Source organism: Lacerta agilis, chromosome 12 (genome assembly GCF_009819535.1).
Source record: "Lacerta agilis isolate rLacAgi1 chromosome 12, rLacAgi1.pri, whole genome shotgun sequence".
Taxonomy (NCBI): Eukaryota; Metazoa; Chordata; class Lepidosauria; order Squamata; family Lacertidae; genus Lacerta; species Lacerta agilis.
In genome coordinates this window covers 5,046,823-5,072,602 of record NC_046323.1, presented here as the reverse complement: position 1 = coordinate 5,072,602, position 25,780 = coordinate 5,046,823, and the positions used below count along the sequence as shown (strand labels likewise).

At 43.7% G+C, this 25,780-nt stretch overlaps 1 protein-coding gene across 3 annotated transcripts in view; it reads right to left on the bottom strand.

Annotated features, from left to right (window-relative positions):
- The window catches only part of AMPH (amphiphysin), a 90,265-nt gene that overhangs the window by 22,488 nt on the left and 41,997 nt on the right, over positions 1 to 25,780 (bottom strand). For 2 of the 3 annotated variants that reach the window (XM_033166256.1, XM_033166259.1), the window contains exons 2-11: positions 24,060 to 24,140; positions 21,262 to 21,316; positions 15,409 to 15,503; positions 9,058 to 9,153; positions 6,247 to 6,354; positions 6,119 to 6,142; positions 4,876 to 4,961; positions 3,960 to 4,035; positions 3,343 to 3,425; positions 355 to 496 (exon numbers count right to left, since the gene is read on the bottom strand). In XM_033166256.1, coding sequence (XP_033022147.1) covers positions 355 to 496; positions 3,343 to 3,425; positions 3,960 to 4,035; positions 4,876 to 4,961; positions 6,119 to 6,142; positions 6,247 to 6,354; positions 9,058 to 9,153; positions 15,409 to 15,503; positions 21,262 to 21,316; positions 24,060 to 24,140 — 846 coding nt within the window. The remainder of the gene's footprint in view (positions 1 to 354; positions 497 to 3,342; positions 3,426 to 3,959; positions 4,036 to 4,875; positions 4,962 to 6,118; positions 6,143 to 6,246; positions 6,355 to 9,057; positions 9,154 to 15,408; positions 15,504 to 21,261; positions 21,317 to 24,059; positions 24,141 to 25,780) is intronic. The other variant, XM_033166257.1, reaches the window with a different exon arrangement.

Sequence of the window (25,780 nt, the reverse complement as noted above, 5' to 3'; positions counted from 1 at the left end):
AAGCCGCTTCTGGCGAACCAGAGCAGCGCACGGAAACGCCGTTTACCTTCTTGCCAGAGTGGTACCTATTTAACTACATGCACTTTGACGTGCTTTTGAACTGCTAGGTGGGCAGGAGCTGGGACCGAGCAACGGGAGCTCACCCCGTCGCGGGGATTCGAACTGCCGACCTTCTGGTCAGCAAGCCCTAGGCTCGGTGGTTTAACCCACAGCGCCACCCGCGTCCTTCTGATGGAAATTAGCTGGTTGCTAACACCAAGCTTTTAGAAGAACTGGCTAACTTCATTGCTTTTGGCTGGGTTATTCCCCTCCCCCCACTTTTTGGTATTTTCATCTTGATTCTGTTCATACTACCTGTGAGGGAGATTTAGGCCGTGCTGGTGCTGGAGAAGGAGGAGCAGCCAATGTATGGTTGGGGCTTGCTTCAGGGCTGTGCAGAGGGGACTCCTCTTCAGGCGGCGATGGAGTATTTGCAATGCGGAGAGGACCTGAATCGCTAATAGAATGCAAACCAATATTTTATAAAACATACAAAACGGTCATTTCAACATACTGAAAAGCTTTTTGGCTTTCCATGTACAATGTGCACATTTGGTTTATTATGTGATAGTACAATGGATTAAATCCTGGGATACCAATCCTATATTTGTCTAGAGATGTAGAAGATCTGTTTTCCGGAAATCTGAAAATTCTCATTTGTTAGAATTTTTGTGTGTGTTCTCCCAGCTCATTCGTTATCTCTTTGATAATGAGAATTAAAGTTATTTCCGAATGTCTTCAACTATCACCACCCTCACTACTAATTCCATCCACACTCATCTAGCAAGCGAAGGGCTTGGGAATGCAAGAGTGTGGCCTGAGAGCCTTGCACAGAGGTGTGCTAACTAAGAGAGGAGACAGAGGGAGAAATTGGTCTTCTTCCCTTTCACAAGTGAGAGACAAAAAATCCTCACATCTTTTCCAGGCCCTCTGTGCTTCCGAGAGGACTGGAGGGAGAGGTGGCCGCCTTGTTTCCTTTGCAGGAAGCACTGACAACGGAAACAGGAAACACACAGGTGTTTCTTCCACTGTATCTGCCCTTTGTCAAAGCTTCATGCAAGTATGGCAAGGCCTTGTCTCCTTCAACCCCAGGGCTGGATGGAGTTGGGGTCTTTTCTCACTTACAGGGCCTTTTGCAGAGATCATGCCTCTCCCTCCAGTCTTCTAGGAAGCATGGGGGGGGGGGTTGAGGGAGGGACAGGATCTCATGTCACTTCTGCAGATGCCATCATGTCTCAACAAGGGACATCTTTCAATATAAAAGCTATTTAAACCGTTGAGCCAGATCCTCTGTGACTACAGTTCTGCTTTCTAAATAGATGCTGCTGAAGAACAGAAATTATGGAACCCAACATCTAAGAAACATTGTGCAATCTAAGAACATCTAAGATCTATGATTTGTGAAAACTATGATGTATTTTGAAGAAGCATACAGCTAATGCATTCTATAGGCATCCTACTCAGTAAGCTGACACATGGGCTTCAGCACTTTTGTGGAAAACTAAAGTAACACATGATTGACTAGGCCTCAATCATGTTCTCTATACTAAATCAAAGTAAGATTATTCATAAGCTACGAGACACCTTAAGTGTTCACTCACCACCTCTTTCTGTGGAAATATTTTTTCAAAAAGAAAGGATGAGATATTAAAACATTCTTTCCTTTCTATTCTATTTCTCTACAAGTTTTTTCAATGAAGCTACAATTCTGTAGGGCTATGCTGAATGTTCTTCAGAGAACATTGTTGGTGCAAAAGCTGGCTTTGGGAGGCAAGTGCAGCAACTACCTGAATCTACTCATCCACCCTCCAATTTACATTTATTCATGCCTTTTTGCTGTGATTCACATCGCTACACAACTGCTGCTCTGGCACAATCTATCTTGTTTAATCAACCTTCTTCCTGGCTATTTGATCCCATCCAATCAGGACTCATGAAGCTGGTGCCATGGTATCGCGTCAACAACATGCAGAAAATCAGATGTCGTTGCAACCATTTCACAAAGCCAGTTCAGAACGAGGGCAGAAAGCCTTCGAAGGGAGCTGCACTGTAAATACTCAGGTGCCCTTTCACACCTTGAAAAAAAATCAGAGGAGAGATGCTTTTCACGGTGTGAAACATATTTATGATATGCTCTCTCCTCATTTTGGCTCAACTTGAACATTTTCTAGTAGTCTGCAGCTGCCTGTGCCACAGTTAATACTAACATAGTAAACTTGTGTAGATACAGAAAGTACTTATCGGGTTTGTACAGCCATGGTTCAGAGGTTGCATGAAACGATACAGGGATGTGCAAAGAACTGAGCATTGGGACAAAACTTAGAATCATAGAATCATAGAGTTGGAAGAGACCACAAGGGCCATCCAGTCCAACCCCCTGCCAAACTTGCAAACACAGAGGACACCAAAAGGTTTCCCCTCATCTTATAAAGTGCAAGGAGTTGCGCCAAGCTCTGACTACAGCATCCAGCATGGGCAATGGCCAGGGATAATGGGAGTTGTCATCCATCAGCAGCTGGAGGGCCACAGGTTCCTTGTTTGTTACCCACGCATTCTTTGAATGCCTCAGTAGGACTAAGGACTCCCTTCAGCCAAGGAACATGGTGGGTGAAAAAGGTTGCCTTACTGAAGGTGAACACCTGTTCTGTTTCTGATGTAACACTATGTAACTGACTGCAGCCATAGCTCTGCCAACAACTAAAGTCTGCTTCCAACATAAAATAGGGGTTGAGGCAAAACCAGGGGAAACACTCGTGTTCAACTGAAAAAAAAGAAGTTATCTATTCACAAACTTTGATTAATTTTGTACTGTCAAAAGTTACTGGTTGTGTTATTGGATGAATGTGGCTCAGGTCATGCGGAATGCAGTTTGTTTGTTTTTTAACATAAATTTTTATTATTTTTCCAAATATACCAAATTATTACCAATTCAACATCAAATACACATTACATTAAACATTGCTCTGCCGAGCTATGACTCCCCTCCCCCTCGTCAGCAGGTTTTCTAGTCCGAATCTTGTCGCGCAGTTTATATTACGTCCATGTTAAACTATGTCAAAGGTTTATTCCAGTCCTACTAGTGTTTTTAAACTTCCTCTGTTCAATCTTAAGTACTCCACAAATTTACTCCAATCTCTTTGAAACCTCGAGTCCCCCATGATTTCTGACCCTGCCAGTCAGTTTTGCAAGTTCAGCATATTCCACCATCTTCGTCTGCCACTCATCAATCGTTGGTAACTCCTGTAATTTCCACTTTTGGGCAAGCAATATTCTCGGAATGCAGTTTGATAGACAATATTTTACCTGGGTGCTCCGAGAATGGTGAAGGCCTTGTCAGCATGTTGCTCTCCCAACTTTGACATCACCTCATAGAGTTTGTGGCATAGCTGAAGGGACAAAAACAGTTGTCATTTTATAACAGCTACTGTAGGTAGGGTGGGGAGAATAAACTAAAAATCGCATATTTGTTCCACTATGGAACTAAGCTTAGTCACCTTTAAAAAAAAGAAAAGAAAAGGATGTTATCACAGTGACACACAACACACATAGAGTGAAAGGTTTCGCACTTAATAGTGAAGATGTGTGTTGCAAATAGTCTTGGGATTACCCCAGGGCCAATTATCCCCAATCCTTGCTGCTGGAAGCTCTTATCATTTCATTACCACAAGTCTATCAGGGGGCTCTCAACTGAGCACAGCAAACTTAAGCAGTAGACAGTGGGAAGCCATTAAAAATAATTACTGCATTATGCTAGTTTCATTCACTAATGTTAATCATAGTAAAAAGCCATCATTTCTTGTAACAGAAAGGAAAGAGGAAGCAGGAAAAAGATTCTGTGTGTGCATCTTGGCACCTGTATTTTTAACCTACTTCAAAGGTGTCTGTTGCTTCTCTTCCACAGCGCATTCATTATTACTCACCAAAGATATTTCTTTGTGAAATTTGGCTTCAAGGCTGGAGATATTTTTGAATGTGTTCACATAAAAGCCAACTCGTCTAAAAGGAGATGACAAGGTAAAAATGAAAAGGTTGTAAAGAGAAAGAAAAAATAATGAAATGTATTTATTTATTTATTTATTTGCCCAATGCTGTTTCCTCCTATGGCTTTGAAAGTTTCCTACGCCTTTGCAAAAGTATGCTCTATTCTCATATGTACAGTATCCAATTTGGAAATGTAAAAAGGGACCATCTAGATATAACATATACATGGCAACAGATCTCCCCCGTCCCCAAATTTCCAGTGTGATGTGACTTAAGGTAAGCTCCTTTAAATACAACCCCAGCACCACTTATCAATGGTGAACCCCACACCAGAGTCACAATGCACCATGGACTGAGTGTCAGTGATGGAAACATGCAAACCCAAAGTTGCCCATAGGCCCACTATTTGTAACATATGTATGCTGGATCAAAGAGGGAAATCAGGACTATGCTGTGGATTTGCATCTTTAGTAAATTTCCTCCAGGTTCTAGTGAGGAGCATATAAACATTCAATTTTGTCTAGGAGTTTCATTTTTGGATCAAACATACTGCATGTCTGCTAACTGGAAAAAAACCCACTGCTGCAATAACTGGTTGTGTTTACTGAAACTACACAAATCTCATTAAAGCAGGCATCCCCAACCTTCGGCCCTCCAGATGTTTTGGCCTACAACTCCCATGATCCCTAGCTAACAGGACCAGTGGTCAGGGATGATGGGAATTGTAGTCCAAAACATCTGGAGGGCCGAAGGTTGGGGATGCCTGCCTTAAAGCATTACAAAGAGAGGACAGCCTTAGTTCTCAAGGCTTCCGTGAAAAGTTGAAGGACACAAAGCATCATCTGCTATATCTACCTTGACCATAAAGATGGCAGCTCTTCTTGCAAATCAATGTTGAAATCTTCAAACACTTTCTGTGCTTTCTGAAACTCTTCCTCTGCCTAGAAAGAAAATCAAACAGATTGGCACAAATTGGTGCGAAAAACAAAAGGGCACTGGATGAAAAAGCCAACAAGTCAATTTCTGAGTGGGTTCTCCTCTGGGCTGGTAATCTTTTGAGGACAGCTGGGAAGATGGCAGGCAGGCAAGATATGCCTTCAACTGAGGAATCAGGTCAGAATCAGCAGCTTGACAGATGAGATGGAACTTTATTGGTCCCTTGTATCGTTTGACCTTTATATGGCAGCTGCAGTACAACTAGTGAAGTGCAGCAGAGAGGAAGCAACAGTTGCCTCTGTCAGCAAGGTGCCGTACAGATACGGAGAGTAATGGTCAAACTATAGGAGACATCAATTGTTACCACTGGGACCTTCTCTCCCAATGCATAGACCAGCTTTAGGGGGCCTGTGGGGGTGATGGAAGGTGACTGAACGTCACCTCATCACAGTCCTAATGTTGCTAAGTCCCACCAGCTACAAAAAATTGTGTTTAATATAACATTAAGTTGGGATCAATGGCAACTTGATCCTGACTGCTGCCAAGTCCCCAGCATGAGACACCTCCTGCCTATGGGCTGTATCCAACTCAGTTCTACTCAAAGTAGACTCACTGAAATTAACGGACCAATTACTTCCAATGGATCTACTCTGACAAACATTGAATGCAAGCCTACAAGTTTCTGCTTCAAGGATGTTAATTAGTTTAAACCTTATTGCCTTTGTCCACAAGCTATTAAAGATAGATGATAGATAGAAGATAGATAGATAGATAGATAGATAGATATGGCAATTTCACACATTCATATAATGAAGTGATGGCAGGATTTACCACACATGGCACATTATCAAGAGGTATGACATCTCAATAGTGAGAAAGGGTTGCCAGTGTCACTCCAGGAGATTATCCGTAGCCAATGAAGGGTCAGGAGAATCCCCCAAACCCTGCCACCCCTCGGGGCCACACGGTGCATAAAGCCATTTGCAGTGCACTGGAGAAGGGGAAAGGAGATAAGCCAACACTGGGAACACCAATCTGGCCAGCCTTGTCTCTCTAGGCGGGGCCTATGAAAAAGTCTTAGCTCTAGGTCATTACATGGTATGCCAACCATCCACAGCAGTCTAGCACATTCTAGATAAAGCCCATGTTTGTTTTTGCCTACCCTTTTGTTCTGTGGAGTTTGTAGCTTGGGCATTAAAAGAGAAAGAAAGAAGATTTAGCAAGCACTTCTCAAGGAGCAACTTCATACAGAAATTCTGCTGCTGGTTAGAATTTAAAGGCACGTCTTACCTTGGAAATCCTGCCTTCGTCTTTTCTCTTTGAGCTCTGCAAGGCTTCCAAATGATGTCTTGCACTGTCATAGTCCACTAGCTTTCTGCTCCGCTTTGCAATACGATTCTACAAACAGTGATACCCAATCAAAACTCGCAGTTCTCCTTATGCATCCCCGCACTTTAAGACGCAGCTTTGGCGATTTTGAAATGTTCAGTCTTTTTCAAAGGACATTTATATATTTTTTTCTCCTGTCACCGAAGAACTAAGCTTCCCCTACATTATTCTTGTTTTTAAACTCAAATACCGCTGGTAAAATAAAACGCATAGCTTTCTTTCGTCAACATTTTAAAGGCTGGATTTCTAAATTTCACATCAGATTCCCTCAAAGGCATTCTTGAACATACTGCCACAAAACTTATTTAAACCTTCAAAGAGCTACCCTGAGCCTAATCTTGCGCTATGTATATTAATCAACAAAGTGAATATTCTGTCAAAGTCAATAGATTTAGATGGCTCCTCTGCACTAAGCAATAACCATCAAATCCCATTTTGACATATGTTTGTGGCTTAGTTAATTAATACAGTAGCCTGACATCAGTCCCAGGTGGGCCTCACATTAAAGAGATCAGGATTGGAATCTGTTTTCCACAAATAGGCCATTACCTGCTACAATAATGTGTTATCAGTAGGACCCTTTCTACAGAGAGAGAGGAAATCAATACAGCAATACAGATAGGAATACACAAAAGTATAACGGAAAGAAGCAGAAGAAGAGATTAGAAAACAATTCTAAAAAATAATAAGCCCAAGAACCATATTGGGAGCAGGGGGAAGGCAGGTTTTCATCCGTCAGCAAACAGAGAGTAAAGGTCTTTAACTTGCAGCGTTTTCCACATTCTCTAAACTTGCAGTCTGGGTTCAATAAGGAGACTTCACAGGAAAGACAAGGCACTCAACAAGTGAAACAAAACTCCACGTATACCAATCCATACGGCAAATACTAACATTGATGTCACACAGATGTCAAACACACGAGAAATGTATTTTCTAGAACCAAAATTAGTTCCATTAAAGTCCTTCAGGAAAACTTTGAAAATGAAGGAAAAAAAATTCTAATCCAGATGGGCCTCTCACACTAGCCCTGCCTGCACTATGAGATGAAGTGTCCAAGAGTCCTACTCTACATAAGGCAGTGCTACATTTGAAGTCTTATTTGGAGGAGTTTTCCATTTGAAGGGCTGTCTGGCCCAAGTCTGGTTAAAAATAAGGAAGGCAGGAGATCAGGGGCCTTGAATTTCCTCTCAATAGTACTTGGAGAGTAGATGGAGTGTGCCCATAGCTCACCTGGTCACTGTCTTCCCTACTACAGGGAGATATAGTGTATTTCCATGTAAATTACAGCAATTAGTTTCAAATTTAATGAAAAAGGTTGCCCTTTTTTGGTGATATGTAAGCTGTCACCATACTTTGATATCAATTTCCAAGCCCCCATCCGTGGGCCCACTGGTGAGATCACTTAGGCTGGCAGGCCTGAAGGACAACATCTCTCAGAAGGGCCTCACACTTTTGCGAGTGCGGACATTCTACTCCAACTGAATTACATATAAAATCGAAAAATCCTTCCAGTAGCACCTTAGAGACCAACTATGTTTGTTCTTGGTATGAGCTTTCATGTGCATGCACACTTCTTCAGAAAAGCTTTCTTCACAAAAGCTCATACCAAGAACAAACTTAGTTGGTCTCTAAGGTGCTACTGGAAGGATTTTTTGATTTTATATTTTGTTTTGACTATGGCAGACCAACACGGCTACCTACCTGTAACTGAATTACATATGGCCTTTAAACAGGCTTAAAAGACCCATTTGTTAAGAACAGCCCCTGTTGTTGTTTTTTTAAAGAGTATTTGTTGGATAAAGAACGAGCATTTGTTGTACAGTGGTACCTCAGGTTACAGACGCTTCAGGTTACAGACTCCGCTAACCCAGAAATAGTACCTTGGGTTAAGAACTTTACCTCAGGATGAGAACAGAAATCACGCAGCAGCAGCAGGAGGCCCCATTAGCTAAGGTGGTACCTCAGGTTAAGAACGGTTTCAGGTTAAGAACAGACCTCCAGAACGCATTAAGTTATTAACCCGAGGTACCACTGTATTACGCTGCCTTGTGAGCTTTGACCCTTAAAAAAGCGCTGCCTAATAAAATACCTTAAATAAAACAAAAACAATGAACAAGCAGCATTTTAATGTATTTTAATATCTGTTGGAGGCCGCCCAGAGTGGCTGGGGGGACCCAGCCAGATGGGTGGGGTACAAATTAAATTATTATTAAAATTATTATTGATAGACCTAGATAACAGAAGAGATGGGGTGGGAGCTAATCGTGTTTAGTGCACCCCACTACACAAAAGAAGCACCCACCTTTCACAACAGCCTTCCAAAGATGAGCCTGTATGTAATCCAGATTACAGCATGCCACAAATACAGCAAAACTACCCCAGGTATCTATAGCTTTGACCCAGATCAATTTTTAGTTTTTATGGCTTGAATAACAACCGTGAGCTACTTAGAACTGGCTCACAGTGGCAGAAAGGTATGAATGCTGTTACACGTGTTGGATGCACAGTGTTTCCTTCCGCCCTTTTTTGACACGGAAGGGTCACAGGAAGGAAAAATGTACGTGGTTGCGGATATATGGGGATCTGACCGATGCTCATGTTATGTTGTATTTGTAGTGGTGGATATGCACAGAGCTGCGGACATTCCTTCCTCAGCTACAATATTGCTATTGTCAACCATGTGAACTAGCCCACGCCGAGACCTTACAGTACCTTTATATCAGGAAACTGTCCCAGATATGTATCCAAGGTCAACAACGACCCGTCTACGAGCTTTTGGTGGAAATCTTCCCAAAGTACATCACATTTCTGTAGAGAGGAAAGAAACAGGTGAGAATACAACAGAAAGCAATTGACACCAGTAACCAAAATAAGAATGTTAATATTGGGGGGGGGGCATTAAAAATCAAATACACGCTTAGTCTCGCTTTAGATTTCATGGAATGTACTTCTATGTCAGTGTATTTAAGATGCTCAAACTATACAGTAAACTTCACACACTGCTTTTTCCTACGTGTACTTGATGACAACATGGTCACAGAGGAGGCAAATCTTCAAACTTGGTATTTATCTTGACTGGAGGAAATCTGCCCCAACCAGAATTCAGACCGGAAAGCGAGGTTCCAGCTGAATGGGCCCAGGACCCACCACATTCCGGCAGGTTCTGGTTCTGTTCCAGAAGTAGCAGGCAAGGTGAAGCTTGAGGCCACCCCCAGACAGGCTGCAAAGTCACTATGCTTTGCCTGCATGCAATGGCTAGCCCAGAGATCTCCATGCTTGTGAAGAAAGACTAATTTAGCCTTCCCGAATCCAGAGCCATGCTAGGTCACCAGTCCTAGAACCACTAGACCTTACTGTGCATGTCCAACCTGCATTGCATTCTGACTTTCACAATCTATTCCATAGTTCAGGAGGAGCTATACAAACCTATTATTAGTAAAGGTAAAGGGACCCCTGACCATCAGGTCCAGTCGTGTCTGACTCTGGGGTTGCGCAGCTCATCTTGCTCTACAGGCCGAGGGAGCCGGCTTTTGTCCGTAGACAGCTTCCGGGTCATGTGGCCAGCATGACAAAGCCGCTTCTGGCGAACCAGAGCAGCGCGCGGAAGCGGCGTTTACCTTCCCGCCGGAGCGGTCCCTATTTATCTACTTGCACTTTGACGTGCTTTCGAACTGCTAGGTGGGCACGAGCTGGGACCGAGCAATGGGAGCTCACCCCGTGGCAGGGATTCGAACCGCCGACCTTCTGATCAGCAAGCCCTAGGCTCTGTGGTTTAACCTAGGACCTAGCTGTGGTCAAATATCTGGAGAACCAAATAGTTCATCCCTAGTGCTGAATGCAACAAACTGTATACATGCATCCGTCTCTGTCTTTCCCACTTCTAGGATCCGATTTAATTAGAAACTAGATGATATAAAGCATGGCAGACCGTTAATTTTCAACACTTACCTAAAAAAAAAAATCAAATGCAAGATTAAAATTGCACTTCAGAACATTCTCTTTATCTGTTTTTTCCCCATAAGCATGTAGACATTCTCTCCTGCACATGGAGTTTGGATCTGAGCCACTGCCACAACAGCAGATAAACAAGACGATTCTTTTGCATAAACTCTGCAGTTTAGTCCTTTGTGAAACCCTCAGGGGAAACACACACTGGCGCTCTCATGTCCACAAGCCTGTTAGCACTGATGTGATGCACCATAGACAACAGGGCTGTGACATGGCAGATAAAAAGAGCATTTTCAATTAAATTTAAAATTTGAAGATGCTGCTCAAATAAAAGGTCCTTTTCAAAATGCTGTCTCAAATCCAGCATGTGACCCTCCTGGATTGCAATTGGGGAAAGACAAAGGAACAAATGGGTAATGGAATGAGATTGTGAAGGGTGGACAGTTTGTGTGAAAGCGTAGCACCAGTAGGAAAGCAAGAGAACAGGTTTTGCTGCTGGCTGGATTGCAATGTGGGAGCGCAGGTGGCGCTGTGGTTTAAACCACTGTGCCGCTTGGGCTTGCCGATCAAAAGGTTGGCGGTTCGAATCCCTGCGACGGGGCGAGCTCCCGTTGCTCGGTCCCAGCTCCTGCCCACCTAGCAGTTCGAAAGCACGCAGTGCAAGTAGATCAATAGGTACCACTCCGGCGGGAAGGTAAACGGCGTTTCCGTGCGCTGCTCTGGTTTCGCCAGAAGCGGCTTAGTCATCCTGGTCACTTGACCCGGAAGCTGTCTGCGGACAAACTTTGGCCTGTAAAGTGAGATGAGTGCCACAACCCCAGAGTCATTCCCGACTGGATCTAACAGTCAGGGGTCCCTTTACCTTTTTTAGATTGCAATGTAAATTTACCCTATATACTCAAGTATAAGCCTACTTTTTCAGCACATTTTTAAATGGTGAAAAAGCCCCCCTCAGCTTATACTTGAGTGAGGCGGGCTGCGGCAGCAGCAGAGGGACAAGCAGCCTGAAAGCAGTCCTTTTGGGCCGCTCCTTCCTCCTCCGCCGGTTTGTGGTGTGGTGAACCGGCTTATACTCAAGTCAATAAGTTTTCCCAGTTTTGTGGGGTAAAATTAGGTGCCTCGGCTTATATTCGGGTCGGCTTATACTCGCGTATATATGGTGCAACCCCAAGTCAAAATGGATAGTTTTTGAGGTGGAACCGAAAGGGATCTGTAGCACTGAAGGTGTGCAAGGGGAAAAAATGTGTTTGGGAACAGTAGCCTTTGGGTATAGAGTCTCAGATCTAGGATTCGCAATCAAGCACCGTCAGAGTATAATATTTGGTGTTCATAAGTGGTGTGCCACTGCTCGCTCTATTTGCCAACCCCTGCCATTCCACCAACATGAACCCCTTCCCACCCCTTGCAAGTGTCTTCCTCCTGCCACACATTGCAACTTTTAAGCCCCCTTTTCATTTTCTGCCCAATTATGAATCCACCCCCTCCTCTGTCCTGATCCTTTCATACCCGTGCTTTCATTCATTCATCTTCGGACTCCGCCCATGCCTCCAGCTCCCTCCTTTCCTGCAACCCCCTTTGCACCCCCATTTTCACCTTCAATATTTGAGCACAAAGTGACTTGACAGCAGGCTGAATATGGGGAGCAAAGGAGAGGAAGGCAGGGGGTGATAAAACCAGGACTTTGTGCCCGTTCTACGGGATGGATGGTGATACTGAGAGGTCAATACAAGTAAGGAAAATATAAGGATTGTCCAGGAGACTCTGTAGGGTGTTTATGTGAGACCTTCCAAGTGACCTTGATATTTGTTGCAGGGAAGACTACTTGTTTATTCAGGAAAAGGCATCTAGTCCTGTTAATTTACAGGGAACTTCCAAGATTTTGATTTATGTAGAACTTGTCTCTGTAAAATGATGGAAAACCACAGAGATTGGTGTTAATGTGCTCTGATCTCGTAATCGGTGCCACTCTGAGCACCGCTGTGATTAAACATTGTACTGTAGTGGAATTTATTTCCTCAGCAACGATTAATAGATTGTAGTAATAACTCACGGCTGGCAATTAAAGCAGGAGACAAGCTCCAAATGAGCTGAACTCTGTGGCATCCGCCATCCACCATGGTCTTTGCTTATAGTACAAACCGCACCTCAGAGTTGCCAGAAAATAGACGTCAAGGTTACTGTTTGCATCGGGAATGCAGAGAGGGGAAATCAGCACTGCTGCACTGCAGTGCCTCTTAATCTTTTACACAGTGAAGTGGTTTTTTTCTCCTCCTTGTCTGCATAGGCCGGTTTTGGAAATTTAAGATTTGTTGCAGACCTTAGTGTGAATGTACTATAGTGGCCAAAAACTATAGTGTGGTGTAGTGGTTTGTGTTGGGCTAGGATAGGGGAGACCCAGGATCAAATCCCCGCTCAGCCAGGAAGCTCACTGGGTGAACTTGGGACAGTCACAATCTCTCAGCCTAGCCTACCTCACAGGGTTGTTGGGAGGATAAAATGGGGGAAAGGTAAGAACTGTGTATGGCGCATTGAGCTCATTGGAGGAAAGGTGGAGGAGTATAAATGTAATAAATTGAATGAATGAATGAATGTTGGGAAATCCCTTATTCACATTTCGTTCTTTTTAAAATAGCAATTAGATCCTGTCTTTACTACAACCAGCTCTGCCATTCATGGTTCTCCCTGACCCGTTTTATCCTCATCACAACCCCAGACTTAGTCTGATACTTTAACCATTACACAAACAGGCATCTACTTTGAACTCCTTGGCTGCCCTTAGGGCCCAAGCTAATCTATGCCTCCAGCCTAATGTCTACAATATGGGAATAATCAATTGACCTATTGACTTTGCCTCTGTCTTCACCCCAGGGAAAGCAATGCCCAACCTGTTGATAACTGAATAAATGGTGCAAGGAGGGAGCTGCGGTCCAAGATAGGAAAAGAGGTGGTAAGGGAAATTTAGCTACTTTAAATGAATTCAAATCTCCAAAGCCTGATGAGTTGTATCCAACGATACTAAAGGAGCTTTTGGATGTCATATCAGAGCCTCTTTCTATAATCTTTGAGAATTCTTAAACAACAAGTAAGGTCCCTGAAGACAGAAGGTGGGCAAATGTTGTCCCCATCTTCAAAAAGGAAGGAAAAGAAGACCCAGGTAACTACCAACAAGTCAGCTTGACGTCAATACGGGGAAAGGTCCTAAAAGAGTTAATTAAACAGTTGGCCCATGATCACTTATAAAAGGATGCTGTGATTACTAGGTCTCTCAAAAACAAGTCACACCAAACAAATCTCTTTCTTCTTCTTCTTCTTTTTGATAGCACTACAAACTTGGTGGATCAGGGGAATGCTGTGGACATAGTGTATCTTGATTTCAGTAAGGTTTTTGACGAAGTCTCCCATGGACAAGTTTACTGTTAAATGGATTTGTAACTGGTTGACTGACCAAATCCAAAGAGTGCTTGCTAATGGTTCCTCATCATCTGACCAAACATCAGGAAGGACTTTCTGATGATATGAGCTGTTTGCCAGTGGGATGGACTCCTTCAGAAGGTGATGGACTCTCCCTCATTTGAGGTTTTTAAGCAGAGGTTGGATGGCCATCTGTCATGGGTGCTTTAGTTGAGATTCCTACATTGTACGGCATTGGACTAGAGGACCCTCAGGGTCCCTTCCAACTCTAGGATTCTATGAAAATGATTTTGCCCAACTGCAACTAGCTAGATCAGGGGTCGGCAAGGTTTACCTCACCTGGGCCGGTTCACTCCAGTGGAGATCCCTCCATGGACCGATTGTGTGTGTAAGCGCCTGCGATTTCCAGCATCTGCGTCTGCGCAAACGTTATTTCCGGCACCGCAGAAGCGAATCCCCACACCACGCTACGCCGGTTTAGAGTAGCACATGGGACATGCCAAGGGGGCGCCTTGGTTCGGGGGCAACTTGTGGGCCCATTAAACAACCCCCGTGGGCTGCTTGTGGCCCATGGGCCTTAGGCTGCCGATCCCTGAGCTAGATGTTGGGTTCATAGAATCATAGAGTTGGAAGAGACCACAAGGGCCATCCAGTCCAACCCCCTGCCAAGCAGGAAACACCATCAAAGCATTCCTGACAGATGGCTGTCAAGCCTCTGCTTAAAGACCTCCAAAGAAGGAGACTCCACCACACTCCTTGGCAGCAAATTTCACTGCCGAACAGCTCTTACTGTCAGGAAGTTCTTCCTAATGTTTAGGTGGAATCTTCTTTCTTGTAGTTTGAATCCATTGCCCCGTGTCCGCTTCTCTGGAGCAGCAGAAAACAACCTTTCACCCTCCTCTATATGACATCCTTTGATATATTTGAACATGGCTATCATATCACCCCTTAACCTTCTCTTCTCCAGGCTAAACATACCCAGCTCCCTAAGCTGTTCCTCATAAGGCATCGTTTCCAGGCCTTTGACCATTTTGGTTGCCCTCTTCTGGACACGTTCCAGCTTGTCAGTATCCTTCTTGAACTGTGTTGCCCAGAACTGGACACAGTATTCCAGGTGAGGTCTGACCAGAGCAGAATATAGTGGTACTATTACCTCCCTTGATCTAGACGCTATACTCCTATTGATGCAGCCCAGAATTGCATTGGCTTTTTTAGCTGCTGCATCACACTGTTGACTCATGTCAAGTTTGTGGTCTACCAAGACTCCTAGATCCTTTTCACATGTACTGCTCTCAAGCCAGGTGTCACCCATCCTGTATTTGTGCCTTTCATTTTTTTATTTTTTTTTGCCCAAGTGTAGTACTTTGCATTTCTCCCTGTTAAAATTCATCTTGTTTGCTCTGGCCCAGTTCTCTAATCTGTTAAGGTCATTTTGAAGTGTGATCCTGTCCTCTGGGGTATTAGCCACCCCTCCTAATTTGGTGTCATTTGCAAACTTGATCAGGATGCCCTCAAGCCCATCATCCAAGTCATTAAAACAGTTATTTTGGAAATGGGTGGGATCAATGATAACCAACTATCATCTTGATTTCATTCATCATTAGGGGTATTTTTTCCCTGGTATTTTATTATGTTGTTAGCCACCTTGGGGCTTCTCCTTAGACAGAACAGTGGAACTATAAGGTTAAATAAATAAATTCTTACCTCTCCAACCACTTTTACATCTTCCCGGCCATACCAGTCAGGCTCGTATACTTCATGTAGAGACTCTGTAAGTTTCTTTGAAGCCTCTTGCATGCCTGAAATTTATGAGCACAGAGAACCCATTGTTGACAACCGCTGATGTCACAAATGGACTATGATGTCATCTAGCTTAGCAACTGCCATTGCTGAAGTCAGTAAGTATGTGAATTTTGTATATATGGAATAAGGTTAAAGATCAACCTCTGACTATCATTCATTTATTTAAATCATCACCATTATCACAGTTGAACATAAATTTCTACTAAAATTAGCAATATTTTAGTAAAAAATAAACTGATGTGAATTTTTTTGTTTGTTCCCTCCCTAATCTTTAACATTTCTAGTATATCTCTTTTGTCTTAAAAATGTCTCAAGAGAAAACGAGTCAGCTTTGATTTTAAAAAAATCACTTATTTTAAACAATCCCCCTCCCCCGTTTTTACAGGAAACTTTACTGAATTTGATGTTTTGTGGGCCACAAGTGTGGAGACTTCAGGTGATCTCCTCAAGACCTGGTTATAATCAGGGAGCAGAAATAGGGAACCAGGGTAAAACCAATAGCTCTCCTTTTTTCTACCAGTAACAGAGCACTAGAAAAGAATAGTTGGAGAAAGTATCTCAAAACCAACCCACTTCACCCCATAGGGTGAAGCCTTTGCCAAACTTGTGTCTTCCAGAGGTTTACAGCTTCCCTCAGCTCTAGGCACTGGCAGATGGGAGTTGTAGTCCAAAACACCTGCGAGGCACTTGGTTGGAAAAAGATGCCATAAGGTATTGTAGGGATAATGGCTGGCACAGAACAGAACTTGGGATGGAGCTACATCTTACAAGGGATATAGCAGGCACAGGCAAACTCGGCCCTCCAGGTGTTTTGGGACTACAACTCCCATCATCCCCACCTAACAGGACCAGTGGTCAGGGATGATGGGAGTTGTAGTCCCAAAACAGCTGGAGGGCCGAGTTTGCCTGTGCCTGGGATAGAGGCTTGGGCTTGGGAATCAGAGGTGGAAACACTGTTTCTCTTTTAGTGCTAATTTGGAGAAGGGGGGTGGCACATGCTGGGGGGGAAACCAGCAGCTTGAAGGGGCTGCTTTACCCTTCCCTAGGGTGCCCAGGTGCAAAAGAGGGCAGGGCTCCGGCACCCCTGTAGTTCAACAGAAGAGGGAATGTCAGCAGCTACAGCTTGCATGAGGGACGCGGGTGGCGCTGTGGTCTAAACCACTGAGCCTTGGGCTTGCTGATCAGAAGGTCGGTGGTTCGAATCCCCGCGACGGTGTGAGCTCCCGTTGTTCGGTCCCAGCTCCTGCCAACCTAGCAGTTCAAAAGCCCGTCAAAGTGCAAGTAGATAAATAGGCACCACTCCGGCAGGAAGGTAACTGTCGTTTCCATGCGCTGTTCTGGTTTGCCAGAAGCGGCTTTGTCATGCTGGCCACATGACCCGGAAGCTGTACGCCGGCTCCCTCGGCCAGTAAAGCGAGATGAGCGCCGCAACCCCAGAGTCCTCCGTGACTGGACCTAACGGTCAGGGGTCCCTTTACCTTTTTATAGCTTGCACGACCTGCTGCACCTGCTGATATTTGCTCTCCTACACAGCTATTAAAGGTGCAGAAAGCCTTGTCTTCTTTTTACTGGGTCTTGCACAGACTCCTTGAGGCTATGTCAAAATAGGTTTGTTCCCCATCCAGGTTCTAAACAAGTAATAAGGTAGGTGGTGGAGAAAAGGCCTTGAACAGTGTCGTTTGCGTGGGGAAACTGGCAAGCATAGGATTCTTTCCCATACAAGGATTTGGGAACACATGGTTGCTGAGTTAATGCATAGTTCCATCCTCACACGGTAAAATTCAAAGAAGGTTTAAGGAGAAAATTTGGCATGTGCCCCAATTGCCCCCACTAGTTACAACATTTCACTACTTAGCATGGGGATGGGCTAAAACGCTACCAATCAGAGTGTCTTTTTTATTCAGTTACAGGTAGGTAGCCATGTTGGTCTGCCATAGTCAAAACAAAATAAAAAATAAAAAAATTCCTTCCAGTAGCACCTTAGAGACCAACTAAGTTTGTTCTTGGTATGAGCTTTTGTGTGCATGCACACTTCTTCAGATACACGGAAACAGAAGTCACCAGACCCTTATATATAGTGAGAGAGTGAGGAGGGGTATTACTCAGAAGGGTGGTGGGAATGGGTGATTGGCTGATAGGTGTAGAAAACCTGTTGACAACTGTTAACGACTGCAATTGGTCTTACAGGAAAAAGCAAGTAGCTTTGTCATGTATAATGAGATAAGAATCCAATGTCTTCTCTTTCCAGTCTATTTCTGAAATTCCTTTGTAGTAAGACAGCTACCTTACAGTAAGATTGCTGAATTACAACTAATTACTAAACTTAAAACCATGGAGAGACCTGGTCTGAACAAAGACATTGTATTCTTATCTCATTATACACGACAAAGCTATCTTTAGCCATGTAAGACCAATTGCAGTCGTTAACAGTCACTATATATAAGGGTCTGTTGACTTCTCTTTCAGTGTATCCGAAGAAGTGTGCATGCACACGAAAGCTCATACCAAGAACAAACTTAGTTGGTCTCTAAGGTGCTACTGGAAGGAATTTTTTTATTTTTTTATTTATTTTTATTCAGTTCACCCTCACCTGCCCCTCCAACACAGACTGGGGGCTCAAAGAATAAGCGCAATGTAAACTGGCATTAATGATTGGCTCCTGTCCCCTAGGAATCCTGGGAATTAAACTGCAATCAGGGCAGGCAGCACAAACAGAAATTATAAAGCATGACTGAGCATAAATGACCTATAGTTGAGCTCTTCAGTTGCTTAAAACACACACACAATCAAACACAAACACACACACACACGCATGACAAAAGCAATGTTCATCCTGACCTATTCTGAGCAAGTGCTCTTCAACCCTGAGCAGAATGAACCATGAAATGGAAAATGTATTGACTTTTATAGGTTTACAATATGGGCGGTCCTCCTGCAATGGTCTCTAGCAGTGACGGACTTTGGGCTTTAAAATTTTAGTAGTGCCCTCTGTGACGCTAAAATTTGGTGGCGACTCGCACCTTCTGTTGTTTGTCATTGTTGCAGCATCCCATACAGCTGATCACGCACACACCCCAAAAGTGCCTCTGTCTCTGGGATGGGATGGAGCTTCTAATGTGGAGACTGCACACATCATTGCTAAGATTTGTGTAGGTAGGGCAGGCTTTTTCAAGCTACGGTGACCATGTATTGAGAACCTCGTTGCAATCCTCAGTGCAAAGGCATCATTCATCCAGGCTGGAGTTCCCACACTCTCCCAAAGGGCAGTGGCTCTACACAATCCTGGAGCTAACTGCACCAGGGCCCCCAGCTGTACCACCAGACCTTGTAAATCCACCACATTTTATTACGAAGCTCATTTCCTGGCTCACTACCATAAAGTCTTGGGACAGTGGATGAATAGCAGGAGGGGAATACTGAAGGGGGAAGGGGACATGAATGGCGTGTCTGAAAGTTATCCGTGGATTATAGGAATTTTATTACAGAGAATGGGGAACTGCATCTACTGGTCTAAGGCTAAAGACAGTCATATGACACTTCGAGACAAGTCAAGAAAACCACCATGCTTTGTGTGAATGTATAAACAAGAGTGCAGGGTGAGGTCAAGTGTTTTTAAAAGTGTCATTAATTTAAGTGGGTACGAAACTGCCTTATTAGTGTCAGCATCAACAACAACACCACACAGAGATACCACTCTTCTAGTACTCAATGGCCATCATAGCAGCTTACAGTCAAGAAGAAAAAACGCAAACCAACAAGTTAATTAATAGAATTATAGAGCATTTGTAATAAAATAGCAACCAGAGATGATAAAAATCAAATGTGAACTCATTAAATTATATGTCTCATATTGCAAATGAACTTACAGAGAGCATGCCCTCTTATTATCTAGAACAACACTGAGACAAGGGGGCACATTATCAAATATTGAGCAGATTAGTTAAATTAGGTTCTTTGCTCTGAGGTTGTTTTTCCCCCATTACTGCCACAGTAGTAGATAAATTAAATGAAACAAGTTCAGAGATAAGTCAGTACCAGACATGAAATAATAAGCAATTAATATGTAGAACCAATTTCTGAAACATTATCATTTGCTGCTAGTTAGCTGAATCATTCCATTTAATAAGCAGATACTAGAAATATTTATGGCCAGATCTCAAGGCAGCAAGAAAAAAATATAAAGCTGTTTCACTCCAAGTCAGACCATTGACTCATTAAGCCCAGAATTATTACTCAGACTGGCGGCAATTATCCAGGATGCATTGCTGTTGCTCCAAAAGCAGATCAAACAAAATAAAACATAGATTAAAAGCCAGGCAACCAAACAATAGTTATTTGGGCACATCCAATTATATATTTACATATTCACACCTCTCCCAAATCAAAACTAGAGGCTGCAACAGTTTCTACACCTCATTTAGTTTCTCTTGACAAAACTGCACAGGGAAAGGGTGTGAACAAGAGGATGGAAGCATCTCATCAAAGATGGGATCTAAAGAAGGCCATTCTTTGGAGCGCTTTCAGGCATTAAATAGAACAAGTGTGTTATGTTTGCCCTTAAAAGTATTGGAGCTGTTCATTTCATCCATTTATAAACCTGTCCTTCATCTTGCATTTAAAAGCAAACATAAAACTTATCAAATGCAAGTTAACAAACTAGGACACTTGTGAAGCAGACACTGCCAAGCTTCTTCTAGTTCCTCCGGTTCTAGTTTGGGGGAAGCCAACATGGTACCCTGCAAAGGTATGGATGACAACTCTCTAATTCTCCCCACTACCCTATTAGGAGAAAAGTCTTCCTGAAATTTGGGCTGTTCATACTTGACCTATGTGTTGAAAAAGAATCTGGCTGCAGTGTGCACGCACTCTATTCTAAAGTAGGATTCAGCTACCTGGTTGATTAAAAGTGCATTTCTTCTTATCCTAAACCTAGAGTAGATTCCAGTTTTTATTTGGTCAGATAGCACAGACACAACTGACGTTGGGGGAGGGGAGCACTGCACTAAAAAGTTATGGATGCTCAGCTGTTTAGTAACAAGATTGGCGTTTCTCATTATGCTGATCAAGGCAGCCCATGTAGGCTAGCAGCTGCATTCTTCCAAGTGAATGAGTTTAGCAGGGCCGGCCCACCCATGAGGTTGGCTGAAGCAGCTGCCTCGGGCGGTAGAATCCCATGGGGCAGTGCCACCCACCTGCCCCTGCTGCCAGGGTTGTGTGGCTGTGGCAGCTGCAGTGGCTTCTTCCAGCGAGACCTTGCCAAAAATTTCACAGTATCTCGCAATAACTCGCCAGGAGAAGGTGCTGCTGCTGTGAAACCCCAGTAAGTGAGGCTTCAGCGGAGGGGCAGCACCTCCTCACTTCGCCTCAGGTGGTGAAACAGGATGGGAAGGGCAACTTTTCCAGCAGGGGGCCGCTCCACTGTCCCTCAGACCTTGTGGGGGGCCGGACTATATTTCGAAGGGGGAAAAAATTGAATGAATTCCTATGCCCCACAAATAACCCAGAGATGCATTTTAAATAAAAGCACACATTCTACTCATGTAAAAACATGCTTATTCCAGAACCGTCCGCGGGCCGGATTTAGAAGGCGATTGGGCCGGATCCAGTCCCCAGACCTTAGTTTGCCTACCCATGGTCCAGAAGCAACCTAACTGTACATTATAAGATCCACAAAAGAAACGATTCATTTGAACTTTTAAAATTTGCAGAGAAAAAGAAAATAAAAATTAAAAGATGCATTTTAATTGCAATTACCTTTAATTGCAGCTAAATATCCCCGGAGCTCTTTCTGGAGTCTGGAACCTTCTGCCTGGAAAGCAATTAAAGAAGCAACGTCATATCACATACGCAACACGGTGGAACAAATGTGGATCTATCGGAGAGAAGAATTGTGTTCCTATATCTCTAAATAATTAGCTATCCGCATACAGCATTTTCTTTAAATAAGAACACTAAGAAAAAAAACCACCAATGCCATTCTTCCACTTTAAGTACAAACAGAATTTCAGAAGGTATCTACTGAGCAAAATAGTAGTATGGCTGGTGTCTACAATTAAGAAAGAATTCTATACTGTTGAAACAAACAGCATATAACATGGCTGTTGTCCGAAAGGAAAGCTGGCTCAGCACACAATGCAAGACTAAATGAACTTCTGACCTCCTACCAGCCTCACAGCTCCATGACTCTAATGCGCCAATCCACATCTTACTGAGTCGAATTTTCAGGGAAGCTTTGAGGAGCTGGAATCTGAAGAAGTGTCCACAGCCACAGAGCCAGAACTATTAAATTTCAGCTCAGAACGTGCCTGCTCCGTGTGACAAGCCACAAGGGAGGCAATCTGTGTGTCATCCTGGCCACTAGGGCTTTCTGGGCAGGTAGAGCTACAAAAGGCTTCCTGTCTGCCCTGGTTCTTTGCCTGGGGAGCGACGGTCTCCCTGGCTCTGGTGTGCCTGCCTTGATCTCCTGACACAACGCCTCCGGCAGCTGCTCCCAGCTCAGCGCTGACAAAAAGCAATCCAGAAAAAAATGTGGGAGTGCATATTGCAACTTCTGCAAAAAGCAGAGAAAGGGATGGGAATCCACTGAAACTTATTATGTGCTGCAAGCTACCTCTATTATGAATTCCATCTGCCTATATCAAAGGAGTATTAACAAAAGAAAGAGGCTCTTGTCTAAAGTCCTTAAGGATATCTTTAGAGTCAGAAAGCTCTTCTTCATGATACGCTGAATATACTGTGTAATTATGAAAGGCCTACAGACCCATTGCTGCCTGCCTGATAACCTTTAAATTATTCCTTTGAAGGTACTGTAAAGGTGTCAGCTTGTAGTCAGAATTTTGCCCGAGGATCTTACCTACGCTACAAAAACATACTCTTTAATCAGCATGAAAAGAAAAAAAAACTTTGTTAGCACAAGCAAACACACACACACACACTGAGGGGTGTCCATCTGTAAACTGGGAAATCAGACACGTGTTCATTAAGATGGCTGTAATGAAGATTGAACAGGTTTATATTCCACATAAATGGGGCACCTCAGCATACAGCAACACACCATCAAAGAATAAAAATTCACAATTTAGTTTGCAATTTACCAAGATAGGACCTAACTCTGCTTTCATATCTATGGGGCAATGGGTCATTCCCTTCCATGACCCCAAACGGGTGTTCCCCAAGTGGATCCCACACAAACAGTGGATCTATCAGATTTTTTAACTTGATGCCTCCTAGTAAAAGAGGAAACCTTGGGGACAGTCTGAGCTACACAGTCCTGATTTATTACCACTGCTTCTCTTGTCAGTCTTAAGAACTGCTGATTTGGGAGCGTTTTATGTGAGGGTAAGACTAATTTCATAAAAAAACCTGAGCACTATCCACCCCAACTTGTTCTTTAAAAAAAATTGTACACATCTTTGTGCCCCAACACAATGCATTCTTGCTATTTTCACTAAAAAGCATGCATTTTTTTTCACGCGTTCAGCTTGCAGAACTGTGCTGCGAAATCAGAGAAGTTCAATTGTCCGTAGACAGCTGTGTTTTGGTTTACATATTGAGCCTCAGCAGCACACTGATACCTATGGTGGCATATTCTCTTCCATGTTCCTGTTCAGAGTCGGAGGACAGAGGGCAGCTGTTGCTTCTAGCAGTGCTGCTACCATGCACTTAATTCTCCAAAACAAAATAAAAAATAAAAAAATTCCTTCCAGTAGCACCTTAGAGACCAACTAAGTTTGTTCTTAATATGAGCTTTCATGTGCAGGCACACTTCTTCAGATATCTGGTGTGGAATTTTTGGCGTGGTGGTGGAATTTTTGCCCTGAGAGACTAGGGTGGATAAGCTTCCCTGAAACACAGGACTACTCCTAACAGCCCTTACAGGGGAGTGTTGTGTTTTAGGGTACAGTCCATGTGGGGTCACAAGGAAGTCAAAGAGGCTTGGCCTGTATCTCCCATGAAGCTTAGAGGGCATTGTGGGTGACATGTAGGCATTCCATAGCAAATAGGTAAAGAATCCAGTGTGGTGTAGTGGTTAAGAGTGGTGGACTCGTAATCTGGTGAACCAGGTTCACGTCCCCGCTCCTCCACATGCAGCTGCTAGGTGACCTTGGGCTAGTCACACTTCTCTGAAGTCTCTCAGCCTCACTCACCTCACAGAGTGTTGTGGGGGAGAAAGGGAAAGGACATTGTTGGCCGCTTTGAGACTCCTTCGGGTATTGATAAAGCGGGATATCAAATACAAACTCTTCTTCATCCATGACAGACAAACTGACAGAGCGAAGTCTGAAAGCTTTAGCTCCTACAATTCCCTCCAGCATTGGTTTCCCATGTTGCCTTACAACAAGGATGGGGGGAACCTCTGGCTCTCCAGATGTTGCTGGATCACAAATCTTATCAGCTCCAGCTAGCATGGCCAACAGTCAAGGGCATTGGGTGTTACAGCACAGCAACTACCCAAAGGGCCACAGGCTCCCCACTCCTGCCTTACAACATTACATGCAAACGGAATAAAAAGCTTATAAAATCCAACCGTCAGCAACATCAAAGAATCTCACCTCTTGCCTTTTGAAGTTCAGAACATACTCTTCAAACTGTTCATCTTTTGTTTCATCAGCTTTCCCCAGCTTCTGAAGCACCTACGAGAGAGAAGGAAAGAGCGAAGTCTTACCTCGAGCAGAGCACTCAAAATCTCAGCAGAACAATGACATTACTTTAACCCCCTCCATTCGTTATTTGCTCGTAACATTTATTATTCTTATATTTTAAGCCTGCTGCGCACCACAATGCAACACTGATCCCGAATGCACGTCCTTGAGTCTGCCGTTTGAAAACCTAAACCCTAAGTGGGGAATAGCGATTCCAAATCACAGGGCCATTTTCTGTACCTCTGTGTGGGTGGCTAGAAATGCTTTCAGAGCCAGCAAGGGTCTTGTCCTGCTTTTATGAAACGATAGATCTTCCTGTCGATGAACAATCCCAGAGGCTCCATTGCAGCAAAGTGTGGGAGAGATTCGGAACAATAACCTCTGTCTCGGCGCATGGTGTTAAAACCCAGAGTTGATTAGGCCTCCCCCCACATGTTAAGGTTCATTATACATGGCAGTGATCAGCATTATTCTAATTTGTATGGAATTTTAAACACACAGTAATGGAGAAAGTGAGATGTTTGAAATTGTCTGACTTCTAATGTGGCATGAAATCATCTTCAGCTTAGTTTAGAGCTAGCAGTACATAACATTGGTGTGTGGACATAAAATAGTGTTATGAAAAAGCTTTATTAATAATAATAATAAATAAGGTAGAAAGGAACAAGAGGGACTTTTAACAAAATACTGAGATCTTGCCCTAGGAAGAGACTAATGAATAAGACAACCTTTTGTGAAAGTTAAGAGATGTGGTTATACCGATAGATTATTCTGCAGGTCTCATGAGAATGCACTGAGGAGATTTACATATGTATAGACACAAGCAGCACAAAATTAAAGCATGAGTTTCCTACATGATGGATTCATTTGGGTACAGAATTATCTACTCCATGTTTCCATCAAAACAGAGGATCATTTAAGCCAGGGCTGGAGATACCTCCTCCCTCCAGATATTGCTTGACTACAGTTCCCAGCATTCTTGATCCCCAGCCGGCAGATGAGAGTTGGAGTCCAACAGCTCAGTCAGTAGCAGCACAAGACTCAATTTCAGGGTTGTGGGTTTGAGCCTCACATTGGGCAAAAGATTCCTGCATTGCAGGAGGTTGGACTCTCGTTGTCCTTTCCAAATCTACAGTTCTATGATTCAATGAACTTTTGGAGCACTGCAGATTCTCTACCCTTGATCATTGGTCCCCAACTGGTGGGTCATGACTCACAACTTCATTTTGCCCCAACCAATGGTAGGCCTCATCAATGGTGCTACCACTATTTTCTGTTTCTTGCTTTAGGGTTGCTTATGAGAAGGAGAAGAGGGTTGGGGGAGAGAGAGAAAGGAGATAGCCAGGTTGTTGTTGTTGTTCAGTTGTTCAGTCGTGACCGATTCTTTGTGACCCCATGGACCAGAGCATGCCAGGCACGCCTATCTTTCACTGCTTCCCACAGTTTGGCCAAACTCATGCTAGTCGCTTCGAGAACACTGTCCAACCATCTCATCCTCTGTCATCCCCTTCTCCTTGTGCCTTCCATCTTTCCCAACATCAGGGTCTTTTCTAGGGAGTCTTCTCTTCTCATGAGGTGGCCAAAGTACTGGAGCCTCAACTTCAGGATCTTTCCTTCCAATGAGCACTCAG